The 17266-nt window shown below is 37.4% G+C and overlaps 1 protein-coding gene across 1 annotated transcript in view; it reads right to left on the bottom strand.

Moving 5' to 3' along the window:
• Window positions 1–2767: 2767 nt before the first annotated feature.
• The window catches only part of LOC100966998 (general transcription factor II-I), a 96294-nt gene continuing 81795 nt past the window's right edge, over window positions 2768–17266 (bottom strand). Inside the window, exons 21-31 of the mRNA XM_012807874.2 lie at window positions 13279–13380; window positions 12335–12400; window positions 12030–12213; window positions 11182–11240; window positions 10042–10122; window positions 9358–9441; window positions 8531–8714; window positions 7323–7351; window positions 5669–5710; window positions 4214–4255; window positions 2768–3649 (exon numbers count right to left, since the gene is read on the bottom strand). Of these exons, the coding sequence (XP_012663328.2) occupies window positions 3591–3649; window positions 4214–4255; window positions 5669–5710; window positions 7323–7351; window positions 8531–8714; window positions 9358–9441; window positions 10042–10122; window positions 11182–11240; window positions 12030–12213; window positions 12335–12400; window positions 13279–13380 (932 nt within the window). The 3' untranslated portion in view covers window positions 2768–3590. The remainder of the gene's footprint in view (window positions 3650–4213; window positions 4256–5668; window positions 5711–7322; window positions 7352–8530; window positions 8715–9357; window positions 9442–10041; window positions 10123–11181; window positions 11241–12029; window positions 12214–12334; window positions 12401–13278; window positions 13381–17266) is intronic.

The following is a 17266-nucleotide window of genomic DNA, read 5'->3' as shown; positions in this document are numbered from 1 at the left end:
TACATATTTTCTGATGGCAATTTACTCAAGGTATAGCTGTCCAGAGTGGAGTTTGGATGTGGTCATAAAGCCCCTGTTCTGAGCCTCTCGACTATACTACCTGGTCAAATAACTATATTCTATCTTGATTTATAATGGAATCAGGAAACTGTTTCAGAGAAAATGGTACGTTTGATTTACTGAAGAGATCTATTTGAACTAACTTCATTTTTCAATCTAGACTACTGAGCAAATAAAGATTTAGTGGACAGATTTAAACTTGCCCCCCAGAACCATGCTAATCATCAAGTGCCTTTCACGAATGCCTAGCCTATTCATTAGTGCAGGCAGGTAGAGACTCTTGTAGGCTGTCACTAGGCTCCAATGTAGCAAGACAGGCATCTCTGCCACTCCTCTTAAGCAGGCCCATGGCCGCGTCCCAAGGCTCATTCTGCCACTGTTGGTAATGGGGGAATTTAACAAGGCAGACACCCTGCCAGGAAACAATGCTGTTCTAAGGGAAGCTTTAATTAAGAGATACCCAAACGGAAACATGTAAAAGCTTCAAGGAGTTAACAAGAATGATCTTTTTCTATGCTCTTCCACAATATAGATGTAGCAACAGTGACCATGTCTGAGGTTCAGCATTTTGGAAGTTTTTGTTCTGTCATAAAATAACTGGGCCTGTTTAAGGAGCTTCTAAACAGGATGGGAGAAGATACTTTTAAGTTATCGTAAGGACATTAGTCTGCATTCCAGTGTTTCCCAGAATAAGACATTGATGCATTTAGCAGATCTGAGAACATGCTAAATAAATGCCTTTTTAAAAAAGAGACGGAGTCTTGCTGTGTTGCCCAGGCTGGACTAGAACTCCTGGGCTCTAGCGATTTTCTGCCTCCAACACTGAGTAGCTGAGACTACAGGATGTACACCACACTTCCAGGCTTAAATAAATGATTTCTAGTATGTATGTTATGTATGTATGTAGATATAAAAATACATGAATACAGAAACACAGAATTCTTATAATGGATAGGAACATAGGTCTCCTTGGTAAGGCTGTGATGTCACAAATTTGTGTTAAAACAAAAACTGAATTAAGAGTTACATAAAAAAACTGAACTCCTAATAAAAACAGCTCTGAGATGGCTCTGATTCCTCAGGAGTCGACTGGGAGGTGTAGCTGAGGGTGGCATGGCAGTATGTGTTTTAAGGACACCTTCAAGGAACTATGAGATTCTATGCAGCAGCTGACAGGCTAAAAATAAAATTAGTTTTATTTTCTCTGACTAGTAGGGTACTGGAGGGCCAGAGACTATGTGGAGAGAACAAAGAAGGCTAGAGCCACACGATTTTTAGGTGGGAAGGGATTATGTATGTGCTTTATACGGGGAGGAAGTTTTGACCTAAAAATCCATACTTAGGCTGTTCCCCATCGCCATGGTTGGCACATCACAGATGAAAGGCGAGAGCTCTAGCTCCAGCTCAGACTAGATGAGCAACAGTGATCTCAGAAACACCATGTATGGGGTCCTCACGAGGCACTGCAGAATCTGAACAACACCAATCTACCCCTCGTTTTGCACTCCACCTACCACCAAACCACCCACAAATTTCCCCAGACATAACCATGAAAACACCTTAGAAAGAAATGAATTAGTGTGTGAAAGGCATGGATGGATTTTATTTATTACCCTATATCTACAATTTAATTTGAGGTAAAATATAAGCAACACATAAAAATGCCTATTTCTGCTACCATGTGATATAATTCTCCATTGTGAATAGTGATAAAGCTAATGAAAACTATGCCATCACATACTCTACCTTTTCATATCGCTGGTATTTTACAACTCTTATTGTTTGTGAAATCTCAACACATGTAAGATTCTCCTACAAATGGTGCAGAATATCAAGAGGGTGCAGGATTAGCCTCACTCCCCACACTGGTGCCTCAATGTTACAAAAATTAGAAAATGATGCAGGCAATGACAATCCCTTGGGACTGATCCAAGCTGGACCAGTGCTCCAGAGAATTCCATGCCACAACGGGTTACATGATAGTGAGGCTTTAGTGTCATCTAGCTTGCCCAAATACTCATACCCGATCTTCAAATCTGGTACACCATGCACTTTATTTGGACGAAAAGTAAAAGTGGAAGAGGTTCTCTGTATATTTCATCTGTAATTCACACGCGGAGATACTAACCTCTGACTGTTAGGTGATCCAGATGGTTTTTCTTTTAATTATGATAAAAAACATATGAACCATGATAGAAGCTTAGGAAAAAGTTTAGTCAAATATACAGATACTAACTGTTCACTCAGTCATTAAGGAGAGCTGTGAACAAAGGATCATTTAAATGATTTTTCAAATAGAAAAACTAAAGAACTGAACTATCACAGGAATCTTCTTCTTCGCAGAAGCTGAGATGTTCCAATAGGAGATATCTTCACTTGATTGGAAAATAAACACCATAGCTGAAGGCTCTGCTGAATACTTAAAAAAATCTGATGAGATTCATCCCTGTCATTTTCCCTGTCGTTTTTCCAGCATTGCTGTAAAATCCTTATAATACATTCCAAAGTAAACCAGCCATTCCAAATCTACAGTCACTCTGCTCTTTAATTCAATTCACAGAACTGCTGAAAAAGTAGACATTTCTATCTAAAAGTAGAAAAAAAGGTTTGTATAGAAGGTATTTCTGTTATACAAGTATATTACACAGCTTGGGGCAGTAACAGGTCCGAAAAGCTCTTCTCAACCACTGATACTTTAAGCTAAAATAGGAGAGAAAACAAACAAGCAAGCAAACAGGTTAATCTGATTACAGGTAAATACACTCATAAACACAACTTAATTTGAAAACTTTGATAACATTGATACTTGGATTCAAATGTACTCATAAAATCATGTGAAACTAATTGACAGTATAAGGCAAATTCTATTACAATGAAGTATCTGGATAAAAAAATCCATTGTCAAGGTATAGATCAGAACCAACTGTATCACTATCATGAAAACATTAACTACTTGGGGCTTGGAGTGGCTCAGGGAGGTTCAACAGGACTTGAGAATGCCTGACTCTTGGTCTAGAGTGCTACCCCTACTATTAATTATTAATAACCTGACGAAGTGTGAGAAATCTGAACAGGCTCAGACTTCGAACTCAATTACACAAGATGAACAATGGATCTGCAGCTCAGTCAGACTATGTTAGTAGTAGTATTACTATTAAAAAAGAATAAAGTAAAAAAAATAAAAAGAATAAAGTCAATATAATGATACTGACTCATAATAATTTTCAATGTTGAGAACAAGGTTTACTCTTTTAATTAGAAACAAAACATTTTCCTTTTAAGGCAAAAGTGTTTACATCTTTGACTGAAATATTCTAGGAAGGAAAATGTCTCTGCTTGAACCTTCTAGCTCAGACTGTCCAGTAAGGCTTTTTAAACTTAGATCCCACATCCTTTGAAGCTGGGGCCAATCATCTTATGGCTAAAGCAGGGAAAATACATTAGCTAATGAATATGCAGGAGGGTTCATCGGGACACCACATGGCATCCCTGACATAGACGCTGATTTACCCTAGGAGGGAAGGAAGAGTCTACCACGTGGGGTCTGGTTCTTGCTTGATCTGAGAGCTTCCATCAGTCTCTTTTATTTCTATCAAAAGAAACAAAATGGTACCAATTAATTGCATTATGAATATAAACATACTCAATTATAAATCTACCATACCATACAATTTACTAAGATATGATTTAAGAAGAATTACAAAATATGACGAAATGACATTTTTAGAGAGATAATGTTTCTTAGGCAAAAAATGCTAAATTTGTTACTTATGTTTTCTAAGCAACAAACATCTTATTACTTCCATATACTTAAAGCATGTGTACTGTCTAGGTAATATAGTAGTCATTCAACTGATATTCAAGGAGAATTCACCAAGAGTCATCTCTGAACAGCATGAACTGCAAATTCAATTCACCCAGACCCAAAGAACAAAACCATCATACGGGTCTAATGAAACAGATTTAAAAACACAGTTAATCCTGGGGCGGCACCTGTGGCTCAAGGAGTAGGGTGCCAGCCCCATATGCCAAGGGTGGCGGGTTCAAACCCAGCCCTGGCAAAACAAACAAACAAAACAAAACACAGTTAATCCTTTGCCCTTATAAAAATCTTAAGGAACATCAAATTTCCACAACTGGACTACCCTTTTACCTTCTGTTGCTGGAACCTCCAACTGGCTTGGCTCAGATGATTCTAAAGAAAAACATGGAGATTTATTTGAACAGTATTCAAAAGTTACTTTGAAGAACCCAGAAGAAGGAAGAGAGGAAAAAGCCCACCAGACTTTGCACACAAACACAAGTCTAAGAAAATAATAGGTAGAATCTGGAAGTTAAATAGACAATCAACTGTATTTCCAAATTCCTATTCTTCTGAAATGTGTCAAGTTCACATATATAACTGAAGTCTTAAATAACAATCTTAACATAGCTCTACCATGAAAGAAAGATATTTCTTTCTCCTCACCTTCCATGTCCTACTCTAATAATACTCTTTCAGTGTATTTCAAGGAATCACAGAGCAGCAGACCACTCTACTGTGTTTCAAAGAACTCCCCCACCCTCGCTGTGTTTGGGGCTCTACTTCATTCCAGAGAAAGGCTTAAAGAATGTTTAATGCCATAATACATTATTCAATATAATTTGGTTCATTAATTTATAGCAATCATTAGAACAATTATGATGGCATAAAGAGTAAAGTTAAAAAGACAACCTTCCTACCCTGACACTTCATTCTAAACCATTAGTCTTGGGATTCTGGGGGTGGGGGGAAGGCGTGGGGGGGAGATAAGAGTCTTACTTTGTTGCTTTTGGTAGAGTGCTGTGACGTCACAGCTTACAGCAACCTCAAACTCTTGGGCTTAAGTGATTCTCTTAAATAGCCTCAGCCTCTCAAATAGCTGGACTATAGGCACCTGCCACAACGCCAGGCTATTTTTGGGGGGTTGGGAGGGTTGTAGTTGTCCTTGTTGTTTGGCAGGCCCGGGCTGGGTTTGAACCCACCAGCTCCAGTGTATGTGGCCACCTGTCCTAATGGCTGAGCTACAGGCACTGAGCCAGTCTTGGGATTCTTGATGTTATTCCTCCTTAGGACAGTGGGTTCATAGGGTCTGCAGCCAACAGTTCTCAATAAGGACCCACAGCTTGAGCTTATGTTTATATAGGCTTTCAAACACAGGCATAACAAACACAGGGACTATATGTGCTGTGTAAATGAGTCTTTTTTTTTTTTTTTGAGACAGAGCCTCAAGCTGTCCCTCTGGGTAGAGTTCTGTGGCATCACAGCTCACAGCAACCTCCAACTCCTAGGCTCAAGCGAGTCTCCTGCCTCAGCCTTCCAAGTAGCTGGGACCACAGGCTCCCGCCACAACGCCCGGCTATTTTTTGGTTGCAGCCGTCATTGTTGTTTGGCGGGCCCGGGCTGGAATTGAACCTGCCACCTTAGGTGTATGTGGCTGGCGCCTTAGCCACTTGAGCCACAGGTGCTGAGCCGTAACTGAGTCTTAAGGTAGGCAATTGTAATAAGCAAGTGAGAAGACATGATTACATGGGATCCACTCTACTGGACAAGTAGGAGTATTTACATGTTTTCTGCTGTTTCACTTACCTTGTATCACTGGGCCTTCTGACTCATTCTGATCAACCAACTCTGAAAATAAAGCAAATCAGTTTATGTATTCATTTAATGACATGTTATTAAATGTGAAAAGTATTTTAATATCCATTTGCTATTCTGATGCTCCAACTTTGCCAGAGCAAGTATTATGTTCCTTATGATGAGAAGGAAACAAACACTAAGTGTTCAGGTATGTCCATTAAAGCAACTAATTCATATTAATTATGATAAAACTTTATTACACCCTATAACACAAGAATGAGAACAAAACTAAACACCTTAAACATAAATTCAGGGGTGAATAGGCTTAAAATACATATAATGTTCTTTGGAAATAAAAAATTATAGACTGAGATCAATAAAAATAGACACAATGGTAAAAATTATGATGGGATTTCTTTTCCTAGTGTGATTAAAGCTGAATGTCACAAAAATGATTCAAACTCTCTAATTACTGCCATTACCAGATAATACCATATCTATCAAGATAGGGGGTATGCTACAAGTAGTTTATAAAAAAAAAAAACTCACGTTTATGGTACAAGCAAATGAGTAAATTTTATGATTAAAGCAAAACTCAAAATTGGTGGCAGAAGACACATAATTAAATTTATGATACCAAAGAGTAAATGAAGGCCAAGAAACATAGTCAATAGTGGGAAGCAGAAAGGTAACTTAGTGTTTTTCTTGAACATGATCACTAAAAAGTCCTTGAACAGGCTCACTTTTCTAACGAATAAACTGATTAGTTTTGATTAGTCAATGCAGATAGATCCTAAAGAGTTAAAACAATAATTCCAATCAGAAAAAAATACTGAAATGCTAAGGGTATTAGAAAAGGATGATTCTCCCTTTGGTAACGTTTTAATAAAAAAGTTAATAGAACACAAAAAACATAGCATAATTAAATCTGGTTCAAAATACTATTTAAAATTATATACTAAGTAAGAAATTAGAAGGACATGTATGTTCAGTCAAAAATATTTGAGAGCCAAATGTGTGCCAGATACTATATTTAAATATTAATAGAATCAAACTCAATAACATCAAATGACCTACTTTGTCATTAAATTCCAGCACAGTAATTATATACTGGTAAAGATAACAATAGTCATAATAATAATAAATACAGACTATACTTGTTGAGCACAGGCCATCGTTCTAGGTTAGAGGTATGTAAACTTTATTCTTATAGAGCTGATCAGAAAACATTTTAGGTTTTGCAAGTCACACAGTCTCTGCAGCAACCTCTCAATGCAGCCACAAATGAATGGTCATGACAGTGTTCCATAAAACTTTATTTATCAAAGGCTTTGCTGACCTGTTTTAGAATGTTTACATATACTCTAAAAGACCTCACATGCTCTAAAATGTGGCAAAATGGGTACTATTATGTATATGGGTACTATATGTATTATGTACTCATTTTATGACTGAGTACACAGAAGATAAGAACAGTTAAGAAACTTAGACTGATTTTACATCTAGAAAGTGCCTGGTGTTTTCTTCTTGAGGATTAAAACAATTATTCTGCATGGTTACTGACACAGGTGAAGCACACAGTCAGTTAGGAATGTACACATGTGTACACACACCCCCACCCCCAAGTCCCAGGAAAAAGAAAAAGACTTTATGAAATACTCACGGTTATTAATCACAAGTCCTGGAAATGGTCTAAAGAGAGAAAAATTGTCTAATATAAAATTTTTTTTTACTCTATAAGAATTTATACATGTATATTCATTTATTCAACTACTATTTAACCTGTGTTACTTATGTACTATCATAAGAAATAGTATCTACTTCTTTATAACCTTATGGGAGACACAGAGATATATGAATAATATGAAAGACTGTTAGAAAATGTTATGTACACATAGAGGAAAAACAAAAAGAGGAATGCAGAGAAGAGAACACAGCAAATCTAGTTAAGTGATCTAATGGAAGAAGGCTTTCTGCCTATCCCCTCAGAAGGGTATGTAGAATGGCCATGGTTAACTGGAAAGAATATGGGATCTTTAGGGAAAGAGGGTTGGCAGAAGATTAGTGCATGAGAACAAGCCTCAAGAGGGTAATAGAGCAGCAGTTCTGGAGTACTAGTCCTAAAGGATGTGTAATAAAGATAGTGGGAACTTGATGGCAAATTGATTGGCAGATTTACTGGTAGCTAAATTTTTTGAAGGTTGGACTTAACAAAGAGTGAAAGTAACCTGGAATTTCTGCTTAGGTTAATGTCACTTACTGTGACAAGCAGATATTCATAAATATAATTCTCATAATGCAGTTAGAGGCAAGTATAATCATCATTCCTACTCTGTGGCCAAGGAGCTGTTAAGGAACAATTATGGTCCTCATTTTACAGACAAGGAAACAGAAATGACTTGGCTAACAAATGACTGACTTGGAATTGAATCCATATCAGACCTGGAGCCCATGCTGAGATGTGTGAGACAGAGGTTGGCAAATTTTTTTCTGTAAAGGCCAGAGAGTAAATATTTCAGCTTTGTAGCCACACTATCTCTGTCCTAACTACTCAGCTGTACACTGGAACAAGAAAGCAGCCATAGATACTACATAAACAACTGCTATAACTGTTTCTGTAAATAAAGACCAGACTGGAATGAGTCAACAGGCCATTATTTGCCAACTCTTTGCCTTAAAAATCTGAAGAATTAAAGTAAGTCATCTCAAGTAGGAGATAATCTAACATTGTAATAACTAAACAAGTATCTTTATTTATTCATTTCATAGTATCCTTGATTCCATTACTACATATGATCACATTTTAGAAAATGGCTTAGCCTCACCATCTCCAGATATGTTTTTGTGAGTAAATAGGAAACTCTTACTTACCTAATGACTGTGAATTTGATAAACTCAGCAGAATCTAAGATCCTTCTCATGGAGCTGATTTCCAGGTAGCTGGGGGCTTTGAATGACACCCCAGGAGGCATGCCATCTACTACTACACAGCCAGGATTAATTGTGATTTTCCTGTATGGAACTTTCACAGGGAAACCCATACCAATAGCTTCACCTTAAGAGACAAACAGCAAAAAAGCACAAATTAATTTGTCGCCTTAAGAAGTACAGCAGATCTGCTGTAAGTTGACCACCCATGCTACTGTAACAAACGGGTCAACATAAGGAACTTGGATTACTGTACTGATACGTATCTGTGCAGCATGTCTGGTCTATGAAAGTTAGGTCAATTTGAGGAGATGGTGAATGTGAGGAAATGCTCCACTATGGAGGTTCTACTGTATTTGAAAGCATAAGAACAACATTTTATTTAGAAGATTGTTTCAGCTGTTTAAAGTAATGTATTTGTATATTTCTTTTTTTTTTTGAGACACAGTCTCACTTTGTTGCCCTTGGTAGAGTATTAAGGTGTCATAGCTCACAGCCACCTCAAAATCTTGGCTTTAAGCGATTCTTAGCCTCCCATGTACCTGGGACTACAGGTGCCAGGTACGATACCCAGCTAGTTTTTTTTTTCTTCTATTTTTACAAGAGGTAAGGTCTCACTCTTGCTCAGGCTGATTTTGAACTCCTGAGCTCAAGCAATCCACCTGCCTCAGCCTCCCAGAGTGCTAGGATTACAGATGTGAGCCATTGTGCCCCGTCTGAAAAGATCTTATTAAAATACAGTTTCTGCTTATTGCAAATACCAAACTTACCAAATTTTCGACTGAAGAGGTCATTCACTTGCTCTCTTAGCTGTCTAGCTTTTTCCACTTTTGACAGTCTTTCATTATCATCATCTAAACAGTTAAAAGCCAAAACTTAATAATGCACTTTAAAACAAACAACAACAACAAAAATAAAGGGGTCTTGGTATGTTGTCCATGCTGTACTCAAACTGCTGAGGTCAAGTGATCCTCCTATTTCAGACTCTCAAGCAGCTGAGGCTGTGGGTGTATATCATTGTACCCAGCTTAATAACGAATGCACTTTTGATTTCAAATAAATTGTTTGGAGCTCTCTGTAACTTTAGGGAGTACATAAGCATTTTGAACTAAACTAAAATCAGGTTTCAAATTGTTTAAAACTTACAACACCAAACTGAAAACGCTTTCCAGTTATAAGGACCATTGTTTTATATAGATTTATTAAAAGAACAGATTAGAGATTTGGATGGTTAATAGATTTTAGTTCATGCCAAGTGTAATAACCAGATAGAGCTATTTAGAAATAAACTGTATTTTGTTATCAACTATTGCAGTGGCCAAAGAAGAGTACCATGCAGCTCAAAATATATTTGATGTCCCTGAATGAATATAACAAACTCCTGTAATCAGTTAGAAAACTCTAAAAAAACTGAAGAGAACCTACAAACTATGATAAACGCAGAGAAAGCATACCTGGAATTGTCACCTGAATGATGTTAAGATCTTCAACACCTGATGCAGTAGTATTGACACTGGGTGATGAATTTATTTTTCCTTAAATAAATACAGATTTGAAATTAGAGTTTGGAGGGGGAAAAATGGTCAAAATCTTCTCTAAATGATCAGAAAGCAATGGCCTTATAATCTAGACTACATGAGATGGTATTCTGTCTACCATGCCCATACATGTAACATACCATGTGTTCCTTCCCATAGTATGCTACAAAATTTTAATATGATATTCAGCTTCCTGAGAGACTGGTTTTTATTGTTTTGCTCTTCCTGGTAGTGCTTACTAGAAGATTACACACATAAAGGTTGTTCAGAAAAATCAGAAAATTATTAAAGAACTAAAAATTATGAAATGGTCAAAGTCCCAATTATTAATGAGTTTTCCCTGGTTTTATCTCAACAGCTATCTTTAAACAATTTTTCTTAAACCACTGCTACAAATGCATTTCTTTCTTTCTTTTTTTGATATAGGATCTCACCCTATTGCCTGGGCTAAACTGCAATGGTATCATCATAGGTTAATGCAGTATCAAACTCCCGGGCTCAAGTGATCCTCCTGCCTTAGCCTCTCTAGTTGCAGGGACAACAGATATGCACCACCATGCCTGCCTAATTTTGCCTTTTTTTTTTTTAGTAGAGACAGGGTCTTACTATTTTGCTCAGGCTGGTCTTAAACTCCTGGCCTCAAGCAATCCTCTCACCTCAGCCTACCAAAGTGCTAGGATTTCAATCATGAATCAACATGACTGTGACTGCCATGCAAAATGTATGTCTAAAAGTTTGTTTTCTTTTCTTTTTTTCTTTTTTTTTTTGAGACAGAGCCTCAAGCTGCCCCACTGGGTAGAGTGCTGTGGCATCACAGATCACAACAACCTCCAGCTCCTGGGCTCAGGTGAGTCTCCTGCCTCATCCTCCCAAGTAGCTGGGACCACAGGCGTCCACCACAATGCCCAGCTATTTTTTGGTTGCAGCCATCATTGTTGTTTGGTGGGCTGGGCTGGATTCGAACCCACCAGCTCAGGTGTATGTGGCTAGCGCCTTAGCCACTTGAGCCACAGGCGCTGAGCCTAAAAGTTTGTTTTCTACAGGAAGGACACTCACTGGGAGGGCTCTTAGAGGAGGAGGTGCTCTCCTTAATAGCTGTCTCAAACATTTCAGGCCTAGAAACAAAAGAGAAAAGATATGTGCTAATCCAATAATAAACACTGAAATAGGAATACATTCAATTCTTAATAATGGAAGAGAAAAAAGAAAAGATTGTCTAATAGAATATATCCAGAAAGAGAAATAACTGTGATGTTAACATCGATCCCATTCCTTGCTCACAGTAGTTTTATTAATATCTCATTACCAAGGTTAGACTGCATTCTGAAAAGAGTCAGTGCTGACTGAGAATGGAAACAGAAGACAAGCTACAAAAATAGGAAGCGTCTTTCACTCATGAAGCAGAACCAGAAGCCTTAGCTGCTGCCAACTTTATACTGAAAGTATGCTCAAATCAAAGGCCACCTTTGATTATTTGACAGATCCCTGGGTGACTTAAAAGTAAGCTTACACCAGGCAAATAAAACCTAAAATTCATTTCAATTAATTAAAACAATTATTATCAGTATATATTTTTAAATTGTAATTATTCTCATCTATTTCAATTATTAGCCTAATTCATAGATGTTCAAGTAAATATAGGAAAATGTTAAATATTCTTTAAGTTAAAAAAATACAAGGAATTTAGGTAACTAAACCTTTGTTTAGATTCTAGCAACATCCATCAGTAGTAATACAACTTTGGGTAGCTCTCCTTCCCTTCTTCGAATTGATTAGAGAAAATCTAAAACATATGCAGAAGAATAGCCTGACTCTAGAGCTAAATTAGCCCTGCCATAAACCCATCTCTCAGTGTCAAACAGAATTAACTCATAACCCACCCTGCTTCATTTCAATTGACTTACTTTTTAATAATGAACTTAATTTTGGCTTTGTTTCTAAGGATCTTCTCCAGCCTTGGAATGCCAAAAGTAGATGGTCTTCGGAATGGCACACCCTCAGGTAAACCTTCCACATAAAAGTCTTCTGGGAAAGATTCAAATAATGCAAACGGCACCTTCACAGCTTGTTTAAGGCCAAGAGCTTCACCTGTAAAAACATCCACATACACAGAAGAGAACACAGGAGATAGGATGAAAGCGAAGCCTGAAAAGGCCACACATTTCAAATGATAATAATATTTAGTAATAACGTTCTAAAATAAACTTACCGCATTTTTCATTGAAAAGATTTTCAACTTTCTGTTTTAGATCTGTGATTTTGGCATTCCAGGCCTCTGCATATAAACACAAAATAGACAAATTGTAATACTTACAAAGATACAGTTATAAGCAGGGATTTTTCCATCTTATTCTATTGTGCATCATTAAAAAAGCACAAAATAAAAAATACCTAAGCTTTTACTATTGTCTTGTCTTAGCTACTACTCTAATCCTGATATAGTACTGAACTGTTTTATTCTATTACCAATAGGTTGGCTATAAATGACATAAGCTGAAATAAAAAACAAATTTATTTTTATTGAGACAGAGCCTCAAGCTAGCACGCTAGGTAGCGTGCTGTGAAGTCTCACAGCTCACAGCAACCTCCAACTCCTGGGCTTAAGCGATTCTCTTCCCTCAGCCTCCCGAGTAGCTGGGACTACAAGCGCCTGCCACAATGCCTGGCTATTTTTTGGTTATAGATGTCATTGTTTGGCAGGCCTGGGCCGGATTTGAACATGCCAGCTCTGGTGTATGTGGCTGGTGCCTTAGCTGCTTGAGCTACAGTGCTACCCTGAAATAAAAAACAAATTAAAACCCATGAAAATCCCCCCTCACCAAATCACAAGGTCCACTATATGCCAGCTTTGCTCCTAAGTACTTCAAAAGACTTAATTATAATCCTTATATTAACCCTATGATGCAGAAAGTAATGTCATCACCATTTTGCACATAAGGAAATTGAGGTACAGCTTCCCAAGGTCACAGAGTTACTAACATAGTAGCCATCAGATTTCGAACCAGGATGTCTGGCTCTATAGTCTGTGCCTTCAATCTTTGATATAGTATACACTGACTGAGCAAATAAAATACAACTAACCTGGTAAAATAAAGCACAATTATTTCTTTTACTTAAAAGGATGATATAAAGAAAAATAAAATACATATTTACCAAAGGAAAATTCTCTCCCTCGAGGCTTGAAAGGAACGTTAGAACCATTAGTCTGGGTAGGGGTTCGAACAGCTGAGGTTTGAGGATTGTTGTTATTAGGGCCTGAAAAAAGAATTTCAAAAACATAATCAACATACATTTAGTTACGCTTAAATAGTACTTGTGGTTTGTCTGGGACACACGCTCTAAGTCTAGCCTGTCCCAAAATGAAAATGGGCATTCCTTTAAAAAAAAGAAAAGAAAAGGAAAGGAAATGGGTATTCCTGCTAGTTCCACAGACCTCAACCCGTATTTCTATTTCTAGACCTACATTCTGGCATTTTCACCCAAAGGCAATCAGCTTTCTGGTTAATCTGAGATACTCCAAATTCAATGCTTCATCAAGCCTGTTTGGAGCCATCTAACTTTTGGTTGCCTATGTTAGTTTACATGGTTTTCTTTTAATCCTTGAACATAAGCACAACTTTAGTTATCACTATCACTACCATTAAGGTTTCTTTTGGCTTTTCCAGGGGTTCTGACTTACCCTTTTTTTAAATTCTTAGCACAAATTATAGTTTATCCATTGTTTTTTATTAAATGAAAATGAATATTAAGTCCAGTTTGAATAAATAAGCCAGATGTTAAGGTTTCTTATGTAGGAACATCTAATCCTTAAACAGTAAGTATTTTAATCTAAAGTAAGGTATCTTTAAAAGTATGAACAAAAGAGCCAAGGTAATGTAACAATAAAGAGAAACATTACATGAATTTTCTGGACTATAACCAACATTCCTGGGATACATCCTGAAACTTACAATATCCCAAATTGCAGAAATGTTTGTGGAAGCTCTAGGCTTTCACCTCCATCACCTTCAGAGTGAGTACTTACTTCCAGTGCCTATCTTCACATAAAATATTTTTGCTTCATTAACAATTTTTGCAGAAATACTTTCTTTTGAAATACAGTCTCACTGTGCACCTTGGGTAGAGTAACATGGCATCCTAGCTCACAGAAACCTCAAACTTTTGGGCTCAAGTGATCTCCTTGCCTCAGCCTTCCTAGTAGCTGGGACTACAGGCGCCGGCCACAATGCCCAGCTAGTTTTTCTATTTTTAGTATCGATGGGGCTTTACTTTTGCTCAGGGTGGTCTCCAACTCCTGAGCTCAGGGAATCTACCCACTTCGGCCTCCCAGAGTGCTGGGATTACATGTGTGAGCCATGGCACCTATCCTGCAGAAATAGTCTTTGTTTGTTTGTTTTTTTTTTTTGCTGGGGCTGGTTTTGAACCCACCAACTCCAGCATATGGGGCTGGCGCCCTACTCCTTTGAGCCACAGGTGCTGCCCCAGAAATAGTCTTAATAGCTAAGAATACATTAGCAAAAGGCCATTACACCAAGCATGTTTATGTACAGTAACTATTAAATAATATATTCTTCACAGGCCATCTTCACTTTAGCCACGTTCAGAAGCTGGGCAACAGGGGCTATGTAATGAGCCTGGGGCTCATTACACAGCTGTTGTGTGGTGAAGTTAGGATACCAACCTTCAGAATCTGGCTCGTCAGTATTCTCTATACTTGCTGATGAGAATTTCATCCATCATTTTCATAAATCTGAACAAGTGATAGCAAATACACAGCATACTACTCCCTAATGTCAAGCCTCAACATTCTAGTCTTTATTTAAAAACTCCTAAGTTAAAAACCAAAGCTTCCTTAGGTAGTACAGTGATGAAATGAACAGTATGAGGGCCTGCAGGCTCTCACAGCTTGTTTTTACCTGGCAGGTCTATCCACACAGCTGAGTCAGTACATTCCATAACCATAGCTTTAGAACATGCCACTAAGGTTACCCAATTAACATCCCTGGTTAAGCTCCTAGCTTATGAACCAAACTTTCAATAACAAGTGGGCAAAAAAAGAAGAAATGTGATCAAATGACACAACTGAGTTCATAATCTTATTCTTACACTAAATTAATAAAATGGCATTCTGGTTTATATTTAAGTGAGGAAACATTATACACCTATAAGGGTGGCTAAATTAAACAAGGAAATGTAAAACCAAAATGTAGTAAATCTACCCAATGGAATAACATGTAGCAATGAAAAAGAAATACTGAAATATATAATATCAAGGATATAGCTAAAAACATTATACTGACCAAAAGAAGCCAACCATAAAAAGATATACATCATTATTCCATTTATGTGAAATTCCAGAATGGGCCAGAGTAATCTATGGAGACGAAAACTACACTAAGGCTTGCCTGTGGCCTGGGTAGAACAGGACTGACTACTGCTGAGGAAGATATGGAGCTTCCCAGGGGCTTGAGAGGTTCTGTGTGTTCATCTGATTGGTGGTGCTATGGTGCAAACATTTTCAAAACTCAGGCGAGTACAGTTAAAAGGGTACATTCTGCTGCATAAATATTATACCTAAAAATGTCATTTTAAAAATAAAGAGAGCCCAGTTTGATGGAAGTGTCTTGGATTGTGTATGAAAACACCACACTGTACCCCCAAAGTGCATCAATGTACACAGTTACCATTCAATAAAAAAATAAATAAATAAATAAAGAGAGCTGGATGCTGTGGCTCACGCCTGTAATCCAAGCACTCTGGGGTGTCAAGACGGGTGGATTTCTTGAGCTCACAGGATGGAGCCCAGCCTAAACCAGAGCAATATCCTGTCTCTACTACAAAAGAAAAAAAAAAGATAAGAGGATTGCTTGAGCCCAAGAGTTGGAGGTTCCTATGAGCTATGATGTCTCCATGGCACTCCAGCCAGGGCAATACCTTGAAACTCTGTCTAAAAAAAAAAAAAAAAAAGTAAAGGAGAAATTCCATTTATAAACATGATGCATAATTTGAAAGAGAATTATTTGGTACAAAGTATGTCTATCCTATCACTAACTTTATTTATTTATTTATTTTTTCTATCACAACTTCTTGACAAAAATGTCCTGGACTTGGACAAAGATCCTGGCTACTTAAAACACTTTAACATATGCACTAACAACTAAGTTATGGTATTTTAACTAATATAAATTAAATTCAGAGTCCATTTATGACACTAGTTAGACAACATAGAGGTAATATCAAGCTCTGTCTATTGCAGAGCAAAGCCCTCCATTTAAATGGTGTGGGTTTGGCAACATAAAGCTACTCATTGCTAACGTGAACTCAGGTTAAAACAATTATTCACCCATCGCTGCCCTAAATCCTTTTCTTTTGATTCAGAAACCAAAATTACAGAGGAAAAGGGTGGTAAGTGCATAGAGTAGAGATTTAACTCTAGGATGGCATTTTTTTCCAACTTGGAAGCACATTGTCTGGTGTGATAAGTGGATTTACTGATCAACGCAAAGGCCACTCCTACCTTGTCTCCTTCGCGTATTCTATTACAAAGCAAGAAAAGCTAAATATTTGCATTTCCATATGAAATTGTTCTAGATACCATAATTTATTTGCATTTAATAATTGAATCCTAAAAGTCAAACAAAATTTTGTAATATGCTCCCACAAAAACTCATATGTGAATGTTCATAGTAGCATTATTCATAATAGTGAAAATGTGGAAACCCAAATGTCCACAAAGTGATGCATGAACAAACAAAATGGGGTGTATTCATACTACGTAATGGTATTTATTCATACAAAGAAACAGACACCCATCATTAGGATGGTTATTATAAAAAAAACACACACAAGTGCTGGCAAGTCTGTAAAAACTGGAACTCTTATGCACTAGTGTGGAAATGGCACGGTTCAAAAAAAAATAAAGCATGGAATTATCAATGACCAGGAATTCCACTTCTACAAACATAACTAAAAGAACTGAAAAGCAGGATCTACAGCAGATTTTTGCACACATAAGCTCATAACCACATTATTCATAATAGCTGCTATGAACAGGGAGGAGGAAGAGACTGGGTGAATCGTTGGTGTTTTACGAGACAAGAGTTTCAGTTGGGGAAGATGAAAAAGTTCTGGAGATGGATGG

The sequence above is a fragment of the Otolemur garnettii genome, unplaced genomic scaffold, assembly GCF_000181295.1.
Source record: "Otolemur garnettii isolate 467f Iridium unplaced genomic scaffold, OtoGar3 scaffold00077, whole genome shotgun sequence".
In the NCBI taxonomy this organism is placed as follows: Eukaryota; Metazoa; Chordata; class Mammalia; order Primates; family Galagidae; genus Otolemur; species Otolemur garnettii.
Note: the sequence above shows the minus strand (reverse complement) of the source record. Positions and strands in the feature narration are given on the sequence as shown.